The sequence below is a fragment of the Lutjanus erythropterus genome, chromosome 20, assembly GCF_056507025.1.
Source record: "Lutjanus erythropterus isolate fLutEry1 chromosome 20, fLutEry1.hap2, whole genome shotgun sequence".
NCBI classification, from domain to species: domain Eukaryota; kingdom Metazoa; phylum Chordata; class Actinopteri; order Lutjaniformes; family Lutjanidae; genus Lutjanus; species Lutjanus erythropterus.
In genome coordinates this window covers 19,155,962-19,181,551 of record NC_139336.1, presented here as the reverse complement: position 1 = coordinate 19,181,551, position 25,590 = coordinate 19,155,962, and the positions used below count along the sequence as shown (strand labels likewise).

Below are 25,590 nucleotides of genomic sequence, written 5' to 3'. Positions count from 1 at the left end.
TTTATAGACTGTCGTGTTCTGTCATGTAGACACTTAAGACTTTAATGTTCATGAAAGCTGTCATGTCATGGTTATGATGGTGTCATGTCAGTTTTATGCACATCCCTTTAAATAAAGTGTTAGCATTTGTTTTTATACATTTTTCTTCATTTTGATCTGTGTGTTTTTTCCCTTCCTTGTTGCAGATCAAGCTCCAGAGAACAGTGGAAAGAAGTAAGTGGTTGGTGGTTTTTGATATCATCACATCTGGTATGTGTCTGTGTCTGTGTCTGTGACTTCAGTACTGCATGTGTTTTAGCAATGCTGTTGTCACTGCTACAATATTTTCTTGATCATAGAGGTTTCAGATTCCGAATTGGCCCTCAAAGTACTCATGTAAGCATGTCTAGCAGCCTGTAATTCAGAGTTAAGTCCTGATTTCCTGATCTTATGCTCCCACAGTATCATGCTTAATTTAAGGCTTAATTTGAAGAAACCACATGGAGAGCTCTTAGAGGTGGATGGTTGAGTGGAGACAGCCCTAAACTCAGCGCAGGCTGTGATTGCCGCTGCAGGTCTTAGTCTTAAATCGATTTAATCTGCAGTAAACACAGTCTACCCTCCGCACCAGAACTCCAACCAATCAGTGTGTCACTCACTGGAAACTGTGGGTAATTAAGTGGTATTGTGGGTAATCGCAGCCCCGCCAGAAGGAGATTCCTGCTCTCCTTCTGTTAGTGAGATTTTGTTGGTGTACATTTCCCAAAAATGGGACAGATATTACACATCTGCCTCAGTTTGTAATTCAATACACATCAGCAGGGAGAAAGTCTATTTTTTTCATGCTATTGCTGTTTTTCCCTTCATTTCTCCTTGTGCTTCCTCTTGTGTTATCTTTCGCTTTTATGCTACACTCTTAACCTTCCAACTTTTTTTTCTTCTTTCTCTTTTATTCCTGTCTTATGGGACAAAAAAAAGAGCGAACAAGTTGGACCCAGAAGTTATAGGACACAAGTACAACAAGCTGAGAGACTGGCATCATGATGTTTCAGCACGAGTGCTAAATGTGTAGTAGGCAAGCATTTGTTTTGTCTTGTTTCATTTGTTGAACTTTATTTATTTTATTTTGACCATTATTAAACTTGCATTACATTGCCTCTCTTTGGATACTAACATTGTTACAGCCTTCATTCGGGACTTATTTAATGTCCCAATTTGATCTCCCAAAAAACTCCAACAAACTTGCAAACCAACTCTATTGTAAAAATTGCTTTAAGGTATATATTATCTTTCTTTATGTAATTATATTTCAAAATGTAAATGAAATGCATGCATGCAAGTAAATATGGATGTGTGCTTAGAAATACAGCAATACTTTCAGTATATTGCAGTGTACATGTATATACATGTTTTCTGTAGCATAGAGTTTATTTCCGAGCCTCCACTGTCCTCTGCACACTTTCTGTAATCTTATACTTTTTTTCTGAGTGTGTCTGTATCTTTTTCTGCCATTTTCTACATTAACCACAGTAGTGTCATTTGTCAGCTTTTAATGATTTTCCTCAATAAACTGTTTTCTTTCTTTTCTGCTGTTGCTTATTTCTTAATCTTTCCTTCTCGATTTCTTCTTTTCCTCTTGACTGGCAGAAAAATAGTTGACTTATCAGTTAGAAGTTTACCAGTAAGTGAAGATATAAGACATGAAGGAGTTGTGCATGAAAAGCAGAGGGTTAAAAATACCTGTTATGTACTTATTTGAGCAATTATCCATATTAATCAGTTCTGTCATAGGAAATAAACGCTAAGCACAACCATAAGAATGATTTGGCAGGTTTCTTTCCAATGTGTTATTATTGTCACTGCAAGTTACTGATTGTCACATAAATCAAGACCCTCATACCTTTTCTTGTCGTGACTTCATTCAGAGTAATATACATGTAGTTCTTGTGCTAAATTTAAACACTGAATGTATTCTGTTAAAGGGGCTCATGTTTTTCATCATTCTGATTTAAGACACAAAGACAGACAGAGACAGAAAACCAATCTGCCCATAGTTGAAAACCAGTGGGTGTGCATTGCATTTTCTGTCATTCAAACAGAAACCCCAAACAGGTAGGACAAAAAGAAGGAAAGCAAGACAGGATTAAAACCATAATAAAACCTAAAACCACAAATCTGTGGCAGCATAATTGGCTCTGTTGTTAGTAACATACAGTGTATTGTTGCTGAAAAACCAAACAGCCTCAGGACTACAAATTGTTAACCCGTTGGTGCAAATCCTTTGCTCAACCGGTTTGTCTGGGCAACAACAGCACCTGCAGTACGTGATGGTTCCTGAGCGATCATGTCTTTGTCCAGTTGACTAGATCTTCTTAGCCCTGTTTACACTCATTGACATATTTGTCACTGATTGTGGCTTTGCTTCAGTAACATTAAATATTATTTTAAATGACAGACCCAGAAAAATATCCAGGATTTAATCAAATATTGTATAATTAAAGAAGCAGATTAAATGTCCCATTATATGTACCAAAATCTGTTAACTGTTAAAGTATTCACTCTTCACTAGTTGAGAAATTTATGCAACAAGTTTTCGGCCTTTGCTGTTCACAGGAGTTTCTCAGCTTGAAATGAAAGCTGTGAAATTTTACAAGGGGTGTGGACCAGAAAGACTTGTGCTTCTCATTTTCTACTAAAATATATTGTGGCTCTTAACATTTTGTACTGCCAAGGGAAAAGAAACCTCCATCTTTGCTAATTCAGGAGAATTAAAGCAATAAGCACTACTAAAATTATACCACTGGTCATCTCTGGAAATTATTGTAGGGTGAGCTACATGTACAGTAGATTTGCATCACCACCTGTAATTGTTCCCTTATGTCAGTTATTGAAAAACCATATGGACAGAGGGCAGCAGTGCATATCCTTATTTGAAAGTGGCCCATAATTGTCTTGATTGTTTTCATGTGTCACTGAGAGTCTGACCAAACACACTAAACATTAGTCTATACTAGAGGTTCAATTCAGCTGGTGGCACAGTCTTATTTAGGGATTTACCTGAATTTGTTTCAAGTTCACCCCAAAATTAAAAATACACTTATTTCCTCCTGCCTGTATTTGTATTTATCCATCTAGATTACTTCGGAGTGAGTTGCAAACTTTCCAAGATATTAACCACAGAGATGTCCTTGTTGTGAGTTGTTTCATGTAGGAACCATTTTCTTTCTGCAGAACTACATCCGTCAACTGTTTCACCATGCAGAAGGAAGTGTGCATCTCCTAATGGAGGAGAGGTTATAGCTCAGCAGAGGTGGACATCACTAATGTTTACCAGTTATTTTAGTTATGTTTTGTTTTTGCACTCTTTTTTCTTTCTTTTTTTTCAAATAAATTTAGGTTCAGTTAGTTTCCAGAGTGTTTTTGCTAGTTTCAGTTTTTATTGTTCAAGAAGTTTAGTTTTAATAACTCATTATTAATTAGTTTTAGGGTGTTTTATTATAATGAGGGGAGGGGGTAATTTGTTCAGAATATTACAATATGGGAATTGACTCCTCCTCATACTTATTGTGTTGACAAATTTGAAAATGAAAATGAGGTTTGCTGATTATCTTGAGTAACTTGGTCATGATTTCTGGACAGTGTTATCACTCAGGAGAAGGTAAACAAATGCAATATGTTTGTGTACAGATATATATGTGTCTTCTGATGTATATGAAATCTTTATATCTTTTTCTTAGTGAGGAACTTGACAAAACCACTCCCACTATGCACACCTTGCCTGCAGCAAAAACATATTCCAAATCTGCAGCAGCACCCAGGAACGGCAACGTCACCGCTGCTTCCACCTTCAAGAGCCCGGCAGCCCAGAACAAACCTTCATTCCTACCTGGAGCTTCATCAGGTTGAGAAACTCTTTCACAAATTCTCCCAGACTTCTGTTACTTACTGGTGGGCCTGCTACTGCAAGTACTGTGGTATTTATTTTGTGCAGTTTCTTCTTTTAGCCTGCAGAGGGCAGCCCTGTTCTTTTAAATCACTGCTGCTCAGCTGTAGCATTTATTGCTGCTTTAATACCTGACACTAAGCCATTTAAGATTATGAGCTCTATAAAAACCAGAGGTATTCCGTTAATGAGCTCAGATTATTGGCTTTCCCTGAGATCTCCTTGGTTAAGTAGATTGTGAAATTGAGAATTATGTATTTTATTTCGTGTGAAAGCTGCTCTTTAAATGCAGCAATCCCTGCCACAAGACCCCGAGCTGGTCAGGGTAAATATTTGCTGAAAGGCATCAGTCAGGGGTCATTATTAGAAATACCAAGACACAAGTATGCGCTTATTCATGAACAGATGCACTATGTGCCTTAACGTATTTCCCTAAAGACCCTTTAAAAAACGGCTGCTGAAAGGTGCCACAGGGTGAGAGCTGGAGCAGCCACAGTGAGCTCTCTGTTAGCCGTGTTATTTATCAGATTAACACATACTTGAGCTCAAGTAAACAAGCATGTATCTCATAGTGGACATGTGGCATTGGGCTGGGTATGTGGAATATGTTACGTGACCTTTAAATTTATGATCGCAGTTCATTCTACAGTACACAAATAAGATGTAAGAAGCCATACTTTGTATCAAATTAGACAAAACTAGAAATAATATGTTTATTATTAGATAGTGTTAGACCCTTTATTAGACTCAATGAAACGATGACTATGAAACTTTATCAGAAGGTAATTTGGGACACATTGCAACAGAACTGTACTGTAAACTAAAGTTAAATTGCATGTCTGCTAGTTCCTCATTTAAAAACAATATGTGACTCAGATCTACCAAGTAAAGGTCAAAATTATGCAGGTAGAGGAATATTTTGACAATATTTTGTCATTTGATTTGCATTGCTCTAGAAGTAGATATGTGATTTCACTTTAGTTTACAGTGCAGTTCTGTTGTAATATTAGCCAAAATATGACTTTTAATGTCTTATTAGTCTACTGTAAAATAAAGTGCAAGAGTTTAGGCTATGCATAATTTTAAAGATGCTATAATCAAATGAATTGTACGTGTAATACACGTATAGTTCAGAGTCAGTGGCTCCTATGCATTGCTTTTTTTCTATCTGACTCACTGAATTTGGAGAGACAGAATAGACGTGATTCAGTTTGGATGTCTTCTCATGCTGACTTTTTCCTCCTTATCTTCCTCATACAGCGAGACAGCGATGACAGACCTTCAAATGTCTGTTTCAGTTTCTGTCCTATTTAATGTGGCTCACCCCGCAATCTTTGCATTCGCCAAAGGATTCGTTTAGACTGACAGCCTGTCAACATCCCCCTCACTGTACCAGGTCACACAGAGCCATTGAAAAATTTTGACTGCAGTGTAATTTCTCTGCATCGATCCTGGGTTCAGTTCACTGTGAATCCTTTAATCCAACACTAGTTAATGGATAACAGATCCTAAATCATGATACAATTAAAAGATGTGTTGTTGTTATGCACATAGGCATTTCATCACTATCGCTGTCATCACTGGCAATGAGAGTGCAACAGACACTAAGCTACACTAAAAAAAAAATCATACACATATACCCATTTTTGTCATTTTTAGTGGGAGACAAGGGTCTTTAGGGGGACAGCAGGTCAACAATGTATGCCACATGGAAGTGGTGTACTAAAGATTAATTTGCGACGTATTGAGTGTCAGTTTTTTCTAGTTATAAATTATTAATAAACATTGTATTTCCTTTGAGTGCCTATTCAAATTTTAAATGTTTAAAATGAATAAGGGCTGAGAATATCATGTATGAAATATATGATTGCAATTTTCATACACAATTATGTCTCATAAGTGGCTGCAGTAGTTTTTGGGTTGATATCATTTATACGGATATGATGCACAATTTGATCTTGTTTCACCACTTGACAATTAATATAAATAGTCAAAAGCTCCAAATTGCATTAAGACGCCTTGATTGGAAATTTCTGTAAGCATTGCAAAGTGAACATGTGTGTAAAGGGGAGACTCTCGGGTACCCATAACCCCCCTTTTCACTAACATATCTTGAGGTGAGAGGTCAAAGGACCCCTTTGAAAATTGCCATGCCAGTTTTAACCTTGCCCAAGAGTTATGTGGATGTGGACGTCCTCACAGGGTTGAAGGTTTTAACTCAAGACAAGGGCTGTAGTCACAAATAGTGAAGTCATGAATTCATCCATTGCTTATATCTTCAGTTAACTGTTTGATTATATTTTCAGTTAATTATTTGATCATATTTTCTGTTAAATTTTATGTCCTAACGGGAAGGTCTTAATACTCAAAATGCTCTTTATAATGACATTAGTAAATTTCTAGAACAGAAATCCAGAATCCGCTCTCTGTTGGTCGAGAGGTTGTTAAATTTTAACATATTGATTCAAAGTATATTGGAATCAGCCCACAAAATATTCTCCATGTACATGTTTTTAATTTTAAACTCCTCTCAGGTTGCTAAGCCTCCTAAATTCCCTCCCATGGCTCAGTTTAAAAAGTGTTTGGATCCTTTTGGCATAATTATGCTGAATAATGTCACTGGAAATTTGATAATGGTGTTTATATCAAGAGCTGCTCTTCAGACCCATAACAGAAACATTACTTCAGCCAATATTTATCAACTAATAAAATAATCTTGTTTTTATCCCTATTCTGAGCCCAGCCCTCTCTCTCTATCACACTGACTCTCTAGTGTCTTTCTTTCTATTAAATCCACTCCCAGTCCTCTCACACCCCTGCTAGCGCTCCAATCTGTTTATTCAGTTTGTTTGCTCTCCGTTACAAGCAAATTTAGGGAGCACTTGTCCTTTGACCTCCCAAGTCTTTGATAACGGTGCACTCTTTCAATGGTGTCTCTGTCCCCAGTGCCTTTACCCTCCAGCGCTCCCTCTGAGGGCGGACAACACTGACCTCCTGTTCCTGGATGTGTCTTTGCACTGTGAAAGAGGAATGAGAGAAACTGTGCATCCTCTCCACATGTTTTCAGATGAGAGGAGGGGGATTATTTTTCCAGGTGTCTCCTCTGACTCTGGGAATGTGTTGTTTCCCCTCGGTGGGAAAAATTGATCCCTTGTCTGGGCTGGGTGCGGTGGCTCTGTCCAACCCAGCTGTCTCATGCTTCAGGCATGGGGGTTAGAGATCATCGAATTATTCCCAGTCATTGTCTTGACAACTCACGCCTAAACTGTGCACATATGTTCTAGTCAAGTAATGCGAAGAAATTGCAAAGTGGTGTTTATTCATTTTAAGTTTTGGAAAGGACATTTGTCTAATACTTTATCAAGAACGCCATTTGAATACTGACCCCTTGTTTTTCCTGCTGGTTTAGGTTTTTCAAAGGGTGGAGCAGCTCCTTCATTTGGCAAAGTTGCCAACCCTGCTCCCAAAGGTCCAGACCGCCCCACCCCACAGCCACATCCACAGGACCTCAACTCTCTGGTACAGCGGGCTGAGCACATCCCAGCCGGCACGCGCACCCCAATGTGCAACAAGTGCAACAATGTCATCAGGTAAATAACAGCAGAAAAACTGCGTTTATACTGTGCAGAATTTTTGTCTAATACTTAAAGGGATTGTTGGATTTTTTTTGATGTGGAATTGTATGAGGTACTTACTGGTAATCAGTGTATCAGCTACAGTAGATGGTGGTCAGCAGTTCAGAGAAACAGAGAGGAGCACCAGCACAGAAACTAAGCTATCAACTTAACTGTGGAAAGGGTCAGCAACAAAAGGTATTTTAGTCACCTAAAAAAGATCCATCTAAAAAAAATCTTTATCAGTTTAAGTGTATGCTATATTAAGAATATTTTCACACCTTTACTTTGCTGTCAGACAGCTTTTTCTGAGAGGAAACAGACATTGTATAAGCTCCATACATGAAATCAGTAATTTTACCTCATGGAACACAAAGTTTTTAAAAGATCTTTTGGATTCACTGAAGTGACACAATATCGCAACCAAGCTAACAGATCGAGGCAGTGGTAGACCAGCCATCCCCGTGTTTCTACAAGATTTCATATAGAGTTAGGCTTCTTAAATTTTGGTTTCCTGTCAGAAAAAGCTGTCTGATGGCAAGGTAAAGTGGTGAAAATATTCCAAATACTGCATACACTTAAACTGATATTGATTTTTTTTTTTGATTTTTTTTTTATTAGGTGGACCATTTTTTAAGTGGGTCAAGTATGTTTTACTGCTGACCCTGTCCTTACCTTCTATACTGGTACTTTTCTCTGCTTCTCCTGACTGTTGTTGTGCTGACCGCCATCTACTGTGGCTAATACACTGACTATTCATCCGTACTTCATAAAACGCTACATCAAATAATGTGGACTATCCCTTTAAAAACCTTAGTAGGCGGATGTTTTTTGTTTTTTTTTAAAATGCGTGAATCATTTCCCTCTGTCGCTTGCATCTTCTCACCAGGGGCCCATTCCTTGTGGCCATGGGCAAGTCATGGCACCCCGAGGAATTCGACTGTGCTCACTGCCACTCCTCCCTGGCAGACCACGGATTTGTGGAGGAGAGGGGCCAGGTGTACTGCGAAAACTGCTATGAGCAGTTCTTTGCTCCCACCTGTGGCCGCTGCAACCAGAAGATTCTGGGGGTGAGTTACAAAACTGAGGGGACTTTGTTCTCTCTAACACAACAAACGTCATTCACCACTTGAAGAAATAAAGCAGGGGCTGGTTGCTTTATGCATTGTTGTGAATGTGAATATAAATTGGTCCAGTGGCATTAAAGTAGTGCTGTCACTGATGCAAAGAGATCGTTGCAGTTCAAAACACATAGCGAGAATATTACAAGTTTATTATTTACCTACTATAGATTACCTACTTGGCTGCTGGCTGAAGTAGAGAGATGGGAGCTGGTCAACCTTGCATCACCTGGCTACTATAAAACAAGTTTTATGACATTTATACCCTGACTTGCTGTTCAGATATGAATCTTCCCTGACAGGCATGATGGTTATCTTGAAGGCTGAAACCACAAGTTCTGCATAATTTTATTGAGATAACAAAATAATGTACTTGTGATGCTGAGACAATGACATAAAAAAAAAAATCCAAGCATATTCTTAGCTTCTGTAGTGGATTGTTGGTTCATTATAATATAAACTTAGTTATGAATCCTCCTCAACAGGTGTGACAGTGATCTTGAAGGCTGAAATCAGACACTCATTTTTAAGATCTCCATAATTTTCCAGTTTCCAAGCTTTTTTTATCACACGATATGACACTTCTTCACTTCTGTTTTCTCTGCAGGAGGTCATGAATGCTCTGAAACAGACCTGGCATGTGTCCTGTTTTGTCTGTGTTGCCTGCCAACAGCCAATCAGAGGCAACATGTTTCACATGGAGGATGGACAGCCATACTGTGAACAAGGTATAGGATTTATTTTTTTTTAGGTAAAAATATAAACATATTTGTTGGTTTCAACTTCCTCAATGTAAGGATTTGCTGCTTTTCTTCGTCATTTATGACAGTAAATGAAGCGTTTTTGAGTTTTGTACTGTTCGCTGGACAAAAGAAGCTATTTCAAGACATCACATTGTGTTCAGGGAAATTTTGATGAGCATTTTTCACAATTTTTTTGACATTTCATAACGTAAACGATTAATCAGTTACAACAGTAAATTTGATATCGTAAAAAAAAAGTATGCAACCACAATAATATTTTGGCAATGTACTCCCCACTCAGACTACTACAACCTGTTTGGGACCAACTGCCACGGCTGTGACTTCCCCATCGAGGCAGGGGACAAGTTCCTGGAGGCTCTAGGATTCACCTGGCATGACACCTGCTTTGTGTGTGCGGTAGGTCCAGGAGACAGTTTCACTCACAACAACAACAACAACAACAACAACAACAACAACAACAACAACAACAACAAAATGTCGAGAATGTTATGTGAATAACTACCCCTGTCTGTACATCTTTGGCTCTCCTCACAGGTCTGCTCCACTAATCTGGAGGGTCAGGCGTTCTTCTCCAAAAAAGACAAGGCTTTGTGCAAGAAACATGCCCACACTGTCAACATCTGACATGTCTCCATGAATATGAATGGAATGGGGCCAGCAGCGTCAGTTTACAGCAATTTCTATTTCATTTTCAGAATCAAAACTGGTCTGATTTATCTTTTGTTCTGTTAGAATAACATTGGGTCAGAGGTTCCATTGTAAGCTTTAGTTCTGCTTTAAAAATGTTGTCATATCAGTTTTATAGCTCAGAATACGCAGGAGTACATTTCAATACACTGTTTTCCTCCTGTCAGTTCATTATCGTGTGTTTGTGCCAAGCTTTTTATTTGTGCTGGATGTGTGTTGAGCTCTGGACGGAGCATTTTTGTTTCTCACAGAATAGGATAGTTTACTGCAATGACCTACTGAGCCCCTCGGGGGTCACATTCAGTATTAGGAAAAAAAAATATTGATGTGGAAAGATATGCTATCAGTAAAGTGAGTGAAAGGTTTAGAAATAATGATTATTTAACATTAATGGGAAAATGTATTTATTTGTAAGCAAGGATTGCTTCTGGCAACAAAATAACTTACACAAGCATCTGGCCTTCAGAATAAAAATGGGAAATTTTAATATTACATGTATATTAGTATTTTTTATTGTTTTAAAGTAATGTATTATGTAACCATCCTACAGTACAAAAACGTAATGTGTGCAGCAGTGTGTAAATTAGACACTTTTCTTTCTTTTTTCTTTGTTAATGCATAAAAAATATGTTCATGATTAAATTTAGTCTTGATGTTACAGTGATAACTTGGGTAGTGACATTGTGTTGATGTGTATATTTTGTAGTACTTGCAGTTCAGGGGCAAAATGGGAATGTTTCCACTGAAACTGTGCTTCATTCAACTAGCTCCTGGCATTAAAGGCACAGTTAGCATTTTTTCAAGTGGGCTTGTATGAGGTACTTATCAATCGTAGTAGTAGTCATAGTCTACCTTCAGTACATGGCGGTCGGCACACTCCCAGTTTAGAGAAGCAGTAGGAATAGCAGTGTAGGTAGCTAAGCAATTTACTTCTGTGGACAGGGTCAACAGCAAAATGTAAAATGTATTAATCAGTATAATTGTACCCTGTGTTTTTTTCACCACTTTACCTTGCCATCAGACAGTCTCTTCTTCTTTCTATATAAGCCAAATATCACTCTCTCCAAACCACCAGACTCCTTTGGCAAAACCACAGTTTTACCTCACAGAATACAGGAGCTGCAGGTCTCCCGCTGCGTCTGTAGATTAGTTAGTTTGTGTTGTTTTGTGACTTCTGTGAGTAAGAGCTAACATAAAATTACTTAAGTCACACAATAACACAAACAAACTGACAGCTTGGCACGCAGCATTAGACCACCAACTGCTGTGCTGTCCAAGATAAAATTACCGTTTTTACCAATGAAGTCTTGTTGCTACTTCTCTAAACTGGGGGTGTGACAACCGCCATCTACCCTAGGTAGTACACTGACTATGGATTAGTACCTAAAACAACCCCACTTCAAGTCTGAACTATCCCTTTAAAAAGCATCTACTTTGAACTATTGATTCAATTTAAACAAAAAATATTAATATATATTTTCCTTTGTCTTGCACAAGTTTCTTTAAATAGGAAAAAAACTGTACTTCTTTTTGAACACTGTGCATAAATAAGCGCCTCTCTCCTGACTTTCTTTTCAGAATAAAAGGGTTCAACATTGAATACCGTGATCAGAGCTCTGGAGTCTGTCATACAGATTTATAACTCTATATCTTCTCCTGGCCTTTGTGACTGACACTGAACTGAAACATTTAAAAGCAACTCCTCCTCCTGCAAATACACTGTTTTGTATGCAGGGGAGACCAGGGAGTTTTGTAACACCAGGTTAGTTGTAATACTGTCAGTTTGACCAAACAGAAAGGAGCTTAAGTGATGTCATCAGTATCATACAGTCAGACTTCCTTTTTGAGCTCACAGGAGAGGTGGCACGTCTCTGTGAGTGAGTGAATTTTATGACCCAAAAATGATTTTCCTGTAAGAAATTTTTTAACAAGACTATTTTTTGCTAGTGTTCACTGTACTGTACATACAGTGGCATGACTTACATAACCTACAGTAGTAGTTTCTCTTGTTTGATTTGATGCTTGGCATTCATGCCAACTTCAAGCCCACATGCTAAACAGTGCTTTTGGGCAATAGTTGTAACAGTTCATTCAAATGATTAGATTTTCTACATTGTGTGCATGGAACACTTTGAGATCAAAAGAAGTGTGGGTCAAGACTGTACATTGTCATTTCTGGGCACACAGCGCCTGCAAACTGCAACAACTGTGACAGTTATTGAACACCCAAGTGACACATGCACGTTCAGGAATACATTAAGTGTTTTTTGTCACTGAAAATTGTTAACTTTCTTCAAAACAGTTTATTCTTTTTTTTTTTTTTTCCATTCAGTTATTTTATAGATTAGATGGTGTGACTCTTAACTCAGCAAATTACTATAATTTATAATTAGAATTTGGTTGTAACTAGACTGCAACTAGTGATTATTTTCATTGTCAATCAATCTGTTGCTTATTTTTCCCAAAAATATTCACATTTAAAAAAATTAAATAGAGTTTTTATTAAAAAAAAAACAAAAAAAACAAAACCCTCAAAACACCAAAATCACCAAGATCACCAAAATAGTTGGCAATTAATTTAAAAACTGATTCACAATCGATTAATTGTTGGAGCTCTAGTTGCAACAATAGAACTCTCTGTATTTGACACGAGTACTGTGATAGTGTAGTAGACATCCAATGCAGCTTCATTTGTAGTAGACAAAGTGTACCATCTATCAAAGAGAGATGCAGCATGAAGAGCGACTGAGTTACTGATGCTCAAACAGAAAGTGTTACCACCATCCCCGGTCTCCCCTACTTTTAATGCATTTGTCAGTGCATGAAAAGCATCTCGGCAGAAGAACCGATGCATCTTGTATAATAAATCTGTAGCTGTGACAGTAATTATTCAGAGAAGTTTAACAGGCAGGCAGACAGGCACCAGCATGAGCTGCCTCATGCACTTTACCTGCAGTGAGAGGGGAAAATACATATCTCCATAGGGACAGGATAAATAACAGCCACCGGGCACACACACACACAAACACACACACACGGTGCATTTTTCCTTGTACGACATGACAACAATTACAGTCACATTATTTGGGAATGACACACAGCAGGTGTGTAGAATTATTGTGCAGTGTTTTTTGGAGTGAGAATGCAACAGATGAGCTGGGCGTACAGATGTGCACTTCTCCAAGACGTCGGAGGTGGGAGCTGCGCGCGACTTCAGACCGAGCCAGCCTCTAGTAACGCGTGGTGGTACACTTGGAAAAACTCTACCACAAGACCACAACACAGGGGGGACACATCACATGCGAGTAAAAGGGACCACAAATCGAGACTAACTTGGATCTCGTCGAGCTGCTTTTAAAAGCGAGACGGTAAGGAGGATACTTTGTCTTGAAGAAGTCACAGCTGGTGTGTGTCGGAGCGCAGTTTGAGCAGCGACAGTCTTTCTGATGATGAAGATTTCCTCACTGAAACCAAAGCAGAGGGTTTGAGATGTGTTTTCTCTGCTGCTGTTCGTTATAATTCAGCCGAAGCTCCTGTTCTGCTCCCTTCGCTCGGTTTGATGCTGACAGCAGCTGCGGGCGATCAGCGGGACCCCCGACACTGTTACTGGTGGAGATGATGATGATGATGATGATGATGATGCTTATCAGTAGTTGGTGCCCTGATCGCCGCTCAGTGGCCCACTTCTGAGGAAGGATGTCGCTTCTAAAGTGCGTTAAGATGAGATGTGGTTGAGTTTATAGTCTGTAACATTGAAGTGATGAAGGTGTGTTCAGGTGAAAATGTGTCGCTGACTTCTTGCTGCCTTGTCATGACTGAAATATTTAAAAAAATATAGTTGATGAATCTCACCTCAAGCTCAAGTACATTTAGTGCAGTTTTGAGGTACTTGTATTTTACTTGAGTACTCCCATTTTCTGCTAGTTTATACTTTACGCTCTTTACTCCACTAAATTTATGTGATAACCTAATCATTCAAAATAAAATCAACAAATAAAACATGATGCATTATTACAGCTTAGATTAGGTAAGGTGGTAAATTCACGAGCTAGTAGTGTATAAAGTAATTAAAAACAGCCCCGCCTTTACCAGCCTCAGCATTAAAGTGATGTCCATATTAATGCACCAACAATTGTTAGAGCAGACATGTGCGTTGGTCAGCTGGTATTTTTGACTGAGCACAGTTATATCAGTCAGTACTGGTATCAGTGTGTCTGTTGTCTGAACACAATGCAACTTTTACTTTTATTTTTTTGCTCATGGACAGATTTGATATATATTTCATCCTTTTTCTAGTTCACATTGTTCTATTTGTTTTTTTTATTTATTTATTGTTATTTTAATACCAGTTAAAGTTTACTGCATCAGTGCCCAGATGTCATTTTGGATTTTATATATAACTAGAGAATATTGGCTGGTGTATCGATATCACTTTTTCTAATATTCCTAATATCAGTATTTGCATTGGCCCCCAAAATCCAGTATCAGTCAGGCTTTATTATAATCTAATAATGTGATATTCTTTGTTCTGAAATGGGCAATTCTGCATAACAAGGACTTTTAACTTTTGGTACTTTAAGTATATTGTGATGCTAATACTTTTGTACTTTTTCTTTTTTTAGGAATTTTACTCAAAAACACTGTGATATTGCTACTTTTACCTTAAAGAGCTGAGTGCTTTTTCCACCACTGATGTCGTAGCTGTTGTGGAGCTTTCGATCATATCACATCATCTCTATCACCAGCTGCAGTTTGCCCTCTCCCTGTGGAACTGTAGATGTTCATCTTCTTTATTTCCATTTTTCTATGTACTAAAATGTTTCTTGTCCATGTTAACTTAAATGTTGGATTATCATTTCCATGACAAATTCCATCTACTGACAAAGATCAAAAGCTAATAAATAGACCTTTTTCGCAGCAGCCATTTTGACATGAAATATCCGTGTAAACACAGGTGTTACCAATGATTCTAATTAAGGTTCTCTAACATTCAGTCAGGGTGCTGCTGTTGTGTGTGTTGGCTCACTGGAAAGGCTGCTTCTCTAACTGCAGAGGGACCTTAATCACTATCATTGGTAACACCTGTGTTTATTTCACATCAATGTGGCTGGTGTGAAAAAAGCTCTATTAGGAATCAGATAATGCTCATGAGTTAAATTGGTGAATTGCACGAGGAAAAAAAGGAATAGTAAACCACTTTAAAACCGACTGTGTATGTTACTGTCTGGCAGCGAGCTAAAGACTCCATCTCTTGTCGGTGTAGTGGCATGGTGTCAATGGTAATATTTGACTGTTGAATGTGTGAAACAAAACCTCTCTGTGCTCTGTAGTCGATCCCTGAGCATCAGTAACCAGAGCTGATGTTTGAGACATCACTGAGGTCCAGATGTTTACATCAGCATCTCGGAGGCCAGAGTGATCCGTGCGCAACCTGCTGCAGGTCTGCGGTCGTGTCTTTGCAACCCGCTGACACTCTACAGGACAGAGGAGCTCATTGAAGCAGAGCTGAGTGAGTGTTTTTGGGTAAAGAGAGCGATCAAACCACCACCCACCACCCGCCACCACCCACCAGTTCTTTCCCTGGCTCTGCCCCTGGCAGGAGAAACGCCCGTCATTAGGCTGACACGATGGGGATGGTATGTCAGTGAGGGTGCATGGCAAGGCAGCGCTCTGTGGTCTACCACAGACTCAAGCTTCAAGTGTTTCAGCTTGTTGGACTCTCTGGCACTACTGACTAACACTGTGTGTGTGTGTGTGTGTGTGTGTGTGTGTGTGTGTGTGTGTATTGTACCAACTTTGGTCTCGTTTGGCCCAGTTATTGTCGGAGTGTGAAGGTGGGCCTGTCTGTTAAAAATACCTGGGTGATGGAGTCCTCACAGACCTCTGAATGTAGTGAGATGTCGGCTAATAGTAATCCACAGTAATTAGAATCTGAAAGTGAACAGCACTTACAGTAAAGTGTCCGCCTATGAAGAAGAATTTCTGCCTCACTTGTGGACCAGTTAATGGACTTTTATCCGTGGTGGATTGAAAGCACCACAAATGGAAAGGTGAAGGATGATGAGACATCACACATTTGGAAATACATCTGCAGGAAAATCATGAAATTCTCACTGCCTGACTTACATAAAAGCATTATGAATATGTCTTTATGGTGTGTGTGTGTATGTGTGTAAGTGTGTATAGGTGTATATTTTATTTATTGGATCATAGGATTTTTAAAGGCAGCATTTCCTAAAAAATGTATAGACTTTAATAAACATAATCTGGATAAATCATCACTTATGATCTGCTTGAAATGCATGGTGGAGACTGTATCTGTAGAGATGCTTCTCGTTGGCTGTATTTTCTTCTTTTCTCATCATTAGGCTGGATCTAAGCCTGTTTGGCAGTGGTGTGTAGCTCCCAGCCAATAACAGCATGCAGTTTTTGAGGTCAGGACTCTATAAAAATGTAGTGACCTACAGTTACATCACTGTTTCCATCTCTTTCCTCTGCTCTCTATCTTTGAGAGCTGCAGAAAGAGATACACACACATACACACACACAGGCAGAGAAGACTGTGGATTGCTTCGGCTCTGTTCACATAAAATCCAGCTCTGTGCAGGGGTGTGGGCATGTTTGTTTTTGCTTTAAAACATGACTGCTGTGAAACAATCAGAAAATATTTTATTTCTCTGATTCACTGCTGTGCTCATGCTGGTGGTGCTCTCTCATTTCATTTAGTCTATTAGTCTCTCTCCACATCTCTTGTTAGTTGAGTCGGGGAGGAGGGAGCGACTTTGAATGGTGCATTTACAAATAATCCTGTCACTATAGATATATATAGTTTTTATTTGATTATAGGATTTTTAAGTACGTTTGTACTTCAACATGAAATCAAGAGAAACAAGGTTTACAAGAAGAGATTCATTTTGTTTGTGTTATATAATAGTGTTTTACAGCAAAATCTTGATGTAGTTCCCTCTTTGCTATTCATAAAAATGCAACATATAAGATGATCTACAGTAGATTGGCTGAATAGATAAAAACATAAACTATTTTGATGGAGGATTGGTCTCCCAGCCTGAGGGAGCCTGAGCACTGGATACTTCTGTATCTGATTTAGTGAATTCGTTTGTTTTACCTGGAACATCATAAGTCTGTTGAAATGACAAAAGGAGGACACCAGCTCCTCTTAGCAGCTCCTACCTATACTGCACACACAAGCACCTACACACACACACACACACACACACACTTTGTCATTCACTCTCTGATGCACATAAAAACACAGACAAACCCTCATGATCTCGGCAGATACTGGTCTGAGTCTGGGTTTGTTCACGGGGCTAAACTTAGCAAGCTGCGACCCCTCACCCCAGTTTCCTCCCTTATAATTACAGGAAATGAGTCCAGCCAATCAGAGCAGAGATATTTAGTGCATATTAACAAGCTCAAAGGGAGCAGTATTTGAGAAGTGGACAGGTGGAGACCAAGTATATGCTGGAGGGGCGGAGAGGTTCGTCCAGGTCTGCAGATGCTGCAGGAGATTTTTGACAGGGGAGAAAAGTAACACTAAAGTTTGGAGTGTATCAGCTCACACTCCAGCTTTAGCAGTCTGCCCTGTAATATGAGCATAGTGGCTGTCAGACAGAGCAAATGGTGGAACTACAGTATATCAAGAGACAAACTGTCAGAGATTCAGTCCCAGACAGACTTTATTCAATGTCTTTTCCAGCTGCCAGGACATTTTTCCATGATTTGTTTTAGTTTCTTGTCCTCCACACACACACACAGATATAGGAGCATCTCATATCAAGACTTTCTACAGGTATGACTTTTCCATCTGTCATTCACTCACGGATTTCTGCCAGTGGACCCACACACTAACACTCTGCTCTGCATCGCTCATGCACACCCATACATACCAAAGGAAAAGGAAAGATACAGTCACACAGCCGTATTTTCTTTGTAACAACAACACTGTCAACACAGATGCTGTCTGTAATGCAGGCCTGTGCTTGCTTTTGTTCCAGACAGCTTCTCTGTCTCTGAAGGATAAATAGGTCCACGGACTGGATGATCACTTTGTGGCTCGTGCCCCAAAGTTGTTGAATTTAAAGATAGAATATGCAGGATTTGTTGTTGGCTGTTCGTAAATGCAAAATCGAAAGCTGGCATCTCTTCCGTGGCTCAACGGATTAGAGAGTGAGAGAGACAGCAGCGTTGGTCCAGAGAGAGAGAGCTAGAGAGTGAATTAAGAGAGGGAGCAGCATTAGCGAGAACAATCAGAGATATAAAACATTATTTTCTGATTGTTTCACAGCAGTTACACTTTAAAGTAGGGTTGGGTATCGATGATGATTTGCAATTCTGATTTGTACTACACAGCAGATTTGTCTGGAATCCTTATTGCCATGGGTAAATGTTACCAGTGGAAACATTGGGCTAAGCTAATGTTAGCTAGATGTGTTTATTGACTGTGGTCAACCTTCTTCCAACCATCTTGTCACTGTGTCTTCAGTATGCTCTGAGTGTGTGTATGTGTGTATATCAGTTCTATTCAATTCAGTTCAGTTCAAATTGCTTTATTGGCATGATGTTACACTGTACATATTTCCAAAGTTAAATGTTTCTGTTAAATGTTTCTGAAAAATGCTAAACATATAAAACAGGTGAATGGGTGTAGTGCAGCTGATCTTGTTCCACTTAAGAATAATCTTTTTCTTGTGTCCTGTGTGCAAGACCACTGGCTCTTTGACAATTAATACAGCGACCAGAGCTAAATACAGATGCCCCGCTCACTGTTTCATCTCGAGTCGCTGATGAGAGACAAATGCAGGCAACAGGAATTACTTAAAGCTGCGAGCTGCCCTGCTCTTTGCCTGGAAGGTCAGCAACCATGTGAGAGTGAGACATCCTGTTATTAGAGAAAGAGGGGCAGAAAAAAAACAAGGAGAAGGAGGTACAGGATGAGTAGGGGATGATTGAAGATCGAAGAACAGAAGAGGATCAGGGGTACTTTGCATGATTGGGTGAAAGTCAAAGTGGGGAAATGACCCGAGCTTGAAATTTAGTCTTGGTCCTTTCAGTTCTAGATGGCAGACATATGAGCTCCTTCTAATAACTCTACTTTGTTTTCTTCCAGAGAAAGACAAGTGCTGGAGCTCCGGCTGGGTAAAGTGACAGGATGCTTTCTGATGTCCTATGTTTGGATGGTGAGTCAGGCTCTCAAGCAATCTATACCTGATCGAATTCTTATAAATTGTATGATATAGCACGTTAGTCCGCAGTTTCTTGATTGTAAAACTGAGTCATATTGATGAATGTAAACTCTCAAATGTAAGCGGTTTCACTTGAAGCTTGATGTGAATAAAGTGAAATCCAAAGCTAAAAGCTGTATTGATCACGATAGACAAGAGTGTTGATTCTCCTACAGTGGATGTAGTATTTGGCAGGACTGATCTTGTGTGTGTATGTTTGTGTGTTTTGGGATTGTAATGCCGTCTCGGCAGCAATTTGTCTCCAAAGTGGCGAGCTAATTGACTTTCTGCTGAGCATGTGGATGGCTATGTAAAATAAACCACACCGACGACTATAATAGAATCCTGTTTTCTCCTCTAAAGTATCAGACGAGACACAGACTGCTCCGTCTACAGACTGGAGTGCCGGAAATGAATGAGATCAACATCTGATAGAGTGTAGTAAATTTCAGAAACTCTCGGAAGCTTTAATTTCACCTGAGTAATTTACCATGGCAGTGCAGGCTTTGTGATTTGGACATTTTTCTACATAGAAATGTTATATCATTTTTTTTTTTACATTTAAAGGGATAGTTCTGATTTTTTCGAGTGGGGTTGTACTTATCCATAGCCAGTGTGTTACCTACAATAGATGCCAGTCAACATGCCCGGTGAAATCAAATCACCAAATCAGGTTCAATATCCAGATGTGTGACTACAACCCCTCTAGGACACTGTCATACAGTTTAGTATTTAACATCTGGCTGGTTTTTTGGACGTCTGTAGAATTTATTTTAAAAACATAGTTATTGTTGTTATTGGAAAGTGAGAGCACAAAAGGGAGAGATTGTCATTGTTCATTTAGAAAACTCATAAAACTAGCCGTCCTAAAGACTTTCATGAGGGGACATCTTTTCAATGTACGACACAACATTCAGACTACATTTTTTAGATGTGTACTTGCCCAGTGGGCAGTTTTGGAAGTTAAGTAATATACTGCTGTGGACAGAGTTGGCAGCAAAACATATTTTAGCCACTTAAAAAAAAGGCCCATCTAAAAAAATCAATATTAGTTGAAGTGTATGCTATATTTAGAATATATTCACCACTTTACTTTGCCATTACTAAGCATCTTCTGACAAGAAACAGCTGTTATATCAGCCAAATAATGCACACTTGCTCTATCAGACCGCTTTTGCAAAATCATTTGTACCAGATTTTTGCAGACAATAGGATTTCTTGGGCCCTTTTAAACACCAAAGTCTCACAAACAAACTGCATGCTAGAGGCAGTGGTAGACCAACAGCCCCTGTGGTCTGTGAGGTAAAATTACTGCTTTTGTCAAAAGTGTCTGGTTAGTTTGTTGAGAGTGATATTTGTGTTGTGTAACGGTGCTTTCCTTTTGGAAAAGGCTGTTTGACGGAAAGGTGAAGTAGTGAAATATTTTAAATATAGTGTACACTGAAACTGGTATTGATTTTTAGATGGGCATTTAAGTGGCTAAAATACCCTTGTTTCTGAACCCTTCCGCAGCAGTACATTGCATAACGTTCGTGCTGGTACTCCTCTCTGCCAGCCGCCATCTATTGTATACACTGACTATGGATATAAACTATGGATCGACTTCAGAAAATCCAAACTGACCCTTTAATTCCATTGTAGCACAAAGAATCATTGTTAGTCTCTGATGAGTTCACAGATACATCGTATATATTTTTCCCCTTGATTTCACCAGTGAGCAGGCAGGCATCGTTTAATTTGCATTCCTTTTACATTAAGCAATGAACTTGCCACTACAGGACCCATCATAAACAGCAAAATATGCTGACACAGCTCCAACATAGACGCTCAGTGTACAGTCAGGAGCCGAACCCATGCAGGGCTCTGAAATAGAGAGTTACTGTACCTGTAGGGAGGACAATAGTGGCCTGTATATGTGGGAGAGGCTTTGCTCGGACTCCCTTCTGTGACAGCGACCTGCTGGCAGGAAAGTAAAGAGTGCCGAAGCCAAGTGCCGGTTTGAGTTGGAGAGTAACTCACACCCGTAAAGAATGTCAAGAATCCGTGTGTTAAAGTTCACACTGTATCACCATCTGCGGCTGGATCCCGGCAAATAAAAGACAGCTGTGTGTGAGTCAGTGTGCGTGTTTATGTTAGCATGCATGTGCGTCTTTGAGCGTGAAAAAAAGACGAGGGACAGAAAACAAAAGTTGTAGTTGAGACTAAAGAAAATATTGGCGACACATTTATAATGGTCTCACGATGGCCCAACCACATATCACAGTATAATGTAATGTTATAACATAGAGCTAAGCAGTTTGTTAGTTTGATAATGTCAAGTTGTCATAACAAAGACATTTTTTTCTTAGTTAATGTCAAGTCCTAGGAAAAACATCTTAAACAGTTTCAGCTTAAGATGACATAATTTAATGAATGATACTAAATGACAACAATCATTCATGAAGACTCCTGCATGTTCATGACAGGTGTCATCACATGGTTATGACAGTGTAATGACAGTCTTATGCACACCCCCTCAAATAATGTGTCATGAATTTTTTATGCATATATTTCAAGAACATGTTCACATAGCAAATATGACAGTGCCCACAGTCTCTCTCACTCTCGTATAGGCACATGTCTGATGAGCAGGTAGCAGACAGGATGCCAGCCCATGATTATATTGTAACTTTGTAGTTTATTAAGAAAAGTCAGGTCAGTGAGACCACCCACAATCACGCAGTATAATTCACCTGTTTCAGCTGAAAGGGAAAGTCCACGACTCAACACTCTTGGCTGTGTTAGTTCAGCGCCGTACCCAGCTGTGACTCAGTGTGCTGATATAATCTTGGCTCGAGGTTACTGGAGTATGTTTCATGACACTCGCTTTCTTCTCTGAGATTTTAAAGTTCATAAGTCCCTCTATCTGCATGAAGAAGGGGTTCTGTGTTTCGGCACACTCACAACATATCAACATGATCTCCCTCGACAGTTTGATCTTTCAACAGACTAATCTGAGCAAAGCTTTGTTCTGAATTCTTGCATGTCTGTCCTACTGTAGACCTTATCCTGCGCTGTATCTGATTCTGCAATTGAGCCTCACGCCCGTCCGCTAAATAGCAAGTGACAGTGAGTGCCACTCAGACTGTGAGACGAGATGGAGAAACAGATGAAATCAATTTCTGCCTTGTTCGTGTTTTTCCTCTGTTGCCCAGCCCTGTGTTTCTGATGACAGATTGTGAAATGGATTTCATATGTGCTTTTTTCCTCCATAGATTGGGGCGAGGGCAGAGGGCATTTGGAGTCATACCTGTGAGGCCGTCTGCAGGGAAATGTGCTGACATCAGAGCTTTGCATTGTAAACCGGAGGATAGAGGAGGATAAGGAGGATGCTGCAGTGACAGAACAACAGAAGAAGCTGGATTTGCATAGATCGTATCTGGTGAGTCCACCCTCACAGTGACATCTCTTATCGATGCAACGCTAATCCGTAAATTGAAGAGTCAGTTACATCCTGGAACAAGCAGGACAGAAGGGAGTGCACTGGGTGTGGAGTACTGAACCTGACGATAGAGAATAATAACAGGAACAGCTGCCAATCTAACTAAAATATTGTCAGTATGGTGTTTTTGAGAAATCAGATGTTTCAGTGAGTGTATTTTCAATTTCTGTTGCAATTTCTGGCTCCTACAGAAGTCATTTTCCACCACTGTAATGAAAAAACAATCCTTTAAGTCATTATAATGAGAAACTTTCTCAAAATCGCTCAGCATGTCACAATAATGCATTCAAATGTCAGAGTATTGAGTTTGTATCTCAAAACAATGAGAAATCTTTTTAAAATGATGACTTAATGTCTCAAAATTTTCAAGTGTCCACGCAGCAGTTTTTTCTGTGAGAAAGGTGCTGGCAGGGCGCCGTGGAGCACTGGGGAAAAGCATCTGAAAAGACAAAACAACACTTTATTTGGACTTTGTTTCCATGACAACTATGTCTTGAAAGTTCCTGTGAACTCTACTGTTGCACTAGGATCGCCACTTTGCATCTGTTCATTTCAGTTTGTATCTATTTATATCTATTTGACATTTTTTCACTGTGAGCACCAAGTGGAAGATGTCCTGCTCTGATTTGATTCAGCTCGTCAGCCCAGCAAGGTGGGGCTTTGCATCTGGACTACCCACTTGAACATGTGTCTTTATACGTCTTGAGTCAAGTGGCTGGAAAATGGTTAACCACATGACATTTCCCATAGAGTCTTCACAATAAAAGTCTCCCAGTGTTTTTTTTTTTTTTTATCTAAAAGCTTGTATTATGATGCACCAAAATCAGGAAATGTTAGATTTTCACCAGCAGTAACTTGAGACAACTTCTATCGGCTGAAAGCGAGCAAACAGAGAAACTAAACTTCAAACTGCAGAGATTCAAACACAGGCCATGGGAAAGTACAGAAATACTGAGAACTGAGCACAGACACTTGTAAAAGTGCCTTTCCCTCTGGGCTCCTGCACACACATGAGTGAAGTCGCTCTCCTCATTGGAAACAATGGAAAAAGGCCGAAAAAAAAAAACACTATATGGACATGGGCCTGTAGTATCTCAAAACCATGAGAAACTTTCTCAGAAACAGAATAATTACCTAAGACAATTTCTCATTATTCTGAGATAAAAATTATTTTGATAACTTGTCTCTATATTTTAAGATACCGACTCATTATTTTGAGAAACTCTCTCATTTCGAGAAGCTAAGTAGCTATTTTGAGATAAGTAAGTAATTACTTTGAGAGAGTCTCTCATTAAAGTGATGTACAGGGTCTTTTTTTTCAACACAATTTTAGACACGGGCTTTCTATAGACTCCCAATGCCACAATGCCTTATCTGGAAACAAGCTCGCACAAACACAATACTACATCGCATTGCGATCCCTGTCAGATTTTGGCATTGGTTGCAGGATTAAGGAGCCAGCCAAAACAGGTGACAGGTGACAAACTCATGTCAACACTTCATGAAACAGACTTAAACACTGGATTAACTAAATCACTTCTGCAAACAAGAGGTGAGTCATGTTACTGTAGTTTTGCAGTGGTTATTCCCACCCCTATTTACTGTATGTACGTCTGTCATATCCCTGGTGGGTAGTTTCAACTTGTGACAGCTGCTGTTCTCTGCTGAAGCAGTTTGTGTTCTCATGATTTTTTAGACTTTCCCCAGTGACATTTTGAATGTTTTTTTTTTTTCTTTTCTGTTTATTTTTGAGCAGTTCTCCTGCAGTCTGGCTGGAGATAGTGTGTCCTCTTTTCAGCATTTTTCTTTGAAAATTTCATGAAGTGCAGATGGTTAAACCTCTTTTATAGCTATAAATATTGCTATAATAACTGGTATTCAGCCTTCAATCACGTGCATTGTTTGTGGTACAGAGGCCTGATGTCTTCACTAAAAGAAAAGTCACAGACTTCCCTAAATAAATTAGTTCTGGCCTCTTTTGACCCTGTGGTAAAACAACACTTTCAGTGAGGTGATGAACTGCTTTTGAAGGCTTTGTTGGTACCGTAGCACTGAACTGTTTCACACACTCTTGCTGCTGCCTTAAAAGACTAAATTCAGACATGTGGAGCATTTTTCTGCTTTTCAAATCAGTGTTCACGGGGGAAAATAAGTTAGCCACACCAGTCACTCATTTGTCCTTCATCTTTAGTTACGGTTGTGTCCAGACTGAGAAGAGACCCGGTTTCTCTCCTTGTCTTTCCAAGTCTGGCCTCTTCGGTGGCTCTGAGAGCTTTACGTAGTGGAGGAGGAGGCTGGATCGGGTTACAATAAAAAGAAAGAGGGAGAGAGTAGCAGCTAGCTAACCTGTTACAGCCTGGATTGTTATTGCAGGTGTTCAAGAGCAGACACAGCTGTTAATTAGCACTACGTAGCTCTACACGTGGAGGTGTAGTCACACATGAGTGGCCGCGTACAAGTGCACGCTGGCATGCCAGAATACACAGATTAGGATTTAAGGATCAGATAGTGTCAGGGGATGAATTGCCTTCTTGGTTTGTAGAATCCTCTCGTTGAATCTTGTATTTGTTTTGGCCTTTTTGCTACATGCGTGTTTGAGGAAGGCTCAGTTGGTCAACCACATCTGTTCACAGAGCACTGAACGTGCATAATCTGAAAAATGGGCTTTTTTTATTTTTGACTGGCAGCTTCAATTTTGAGCCATTGCTACTTCGATTCTAGCACCGACAACACACCAGGATAACATTTTCACATGG

The 25,590-nt window shown here is 39.4% G+C and overlaps 2 protein-coding genes across 2 annotated transcripts in view; both read left to right on the top strand.

The window, feature by feature from the left end:
• pdlim5b (PDZ and LIM domain 5b) overlaps window positions 1-10,595 on the top strand; it is a 52,712-nt gene extending 42,117 nt beyond the window's left edge. Inside the window, exons 7-13 of the mRNA XM_084745536.1 lie at window positions 186-213; window positions 3,717-3,880; window positions 7,332-7,512; window positions 8,426-8,606; window positions 9,265-9,385; window positions 9,702-9,817; window positions 9,956-10,595. Of these exons, the coding sequence (XP_084601662.1) occupies window positions 186-213; window positions 3,717-3,880; window positions 7,332-7,512; window positions 8,426-8,606; window positions 9,265-9,385; window positions 9,702-9,817; window positions 9,956-10,045 (881 nt within the window). The 3' untranslated portion in view covers window positions 10,046-10,595. The remainder of the gene's footprint in view (window positions 1-185; window positions 214-3,716; window positions 3,881-7,331; window positions 7,513-8,425; window positions 8,607-9,264; window positions 9,386-9,701; window positions 9,818-9,955) is intronic.
• A 2,709-nt stretch (window positions 10,596-13,304) lies between these two features.
• The window catches only part of bmpr1bb (bone morphogenetic protein receptor, type IBb), a 71,900-nt gene continuing 59,614 nt past the window's right edge, over window positions 13,305-25,590 (top strand). Inside the window, exons 1-3 of the mRNA XM_084745492.1 lie at window positions 13,305-13,476; window positions 19,239-19,308; window positions 22,608-22,774. The gene's annotated coding sequence lies outside the window, so the exon portion shown is untranslated. The remainder of the gene's footprint in view (window positions 13,477-19,238; window positions 19,309-22,607; window positions 22,775-25,590) is intronic.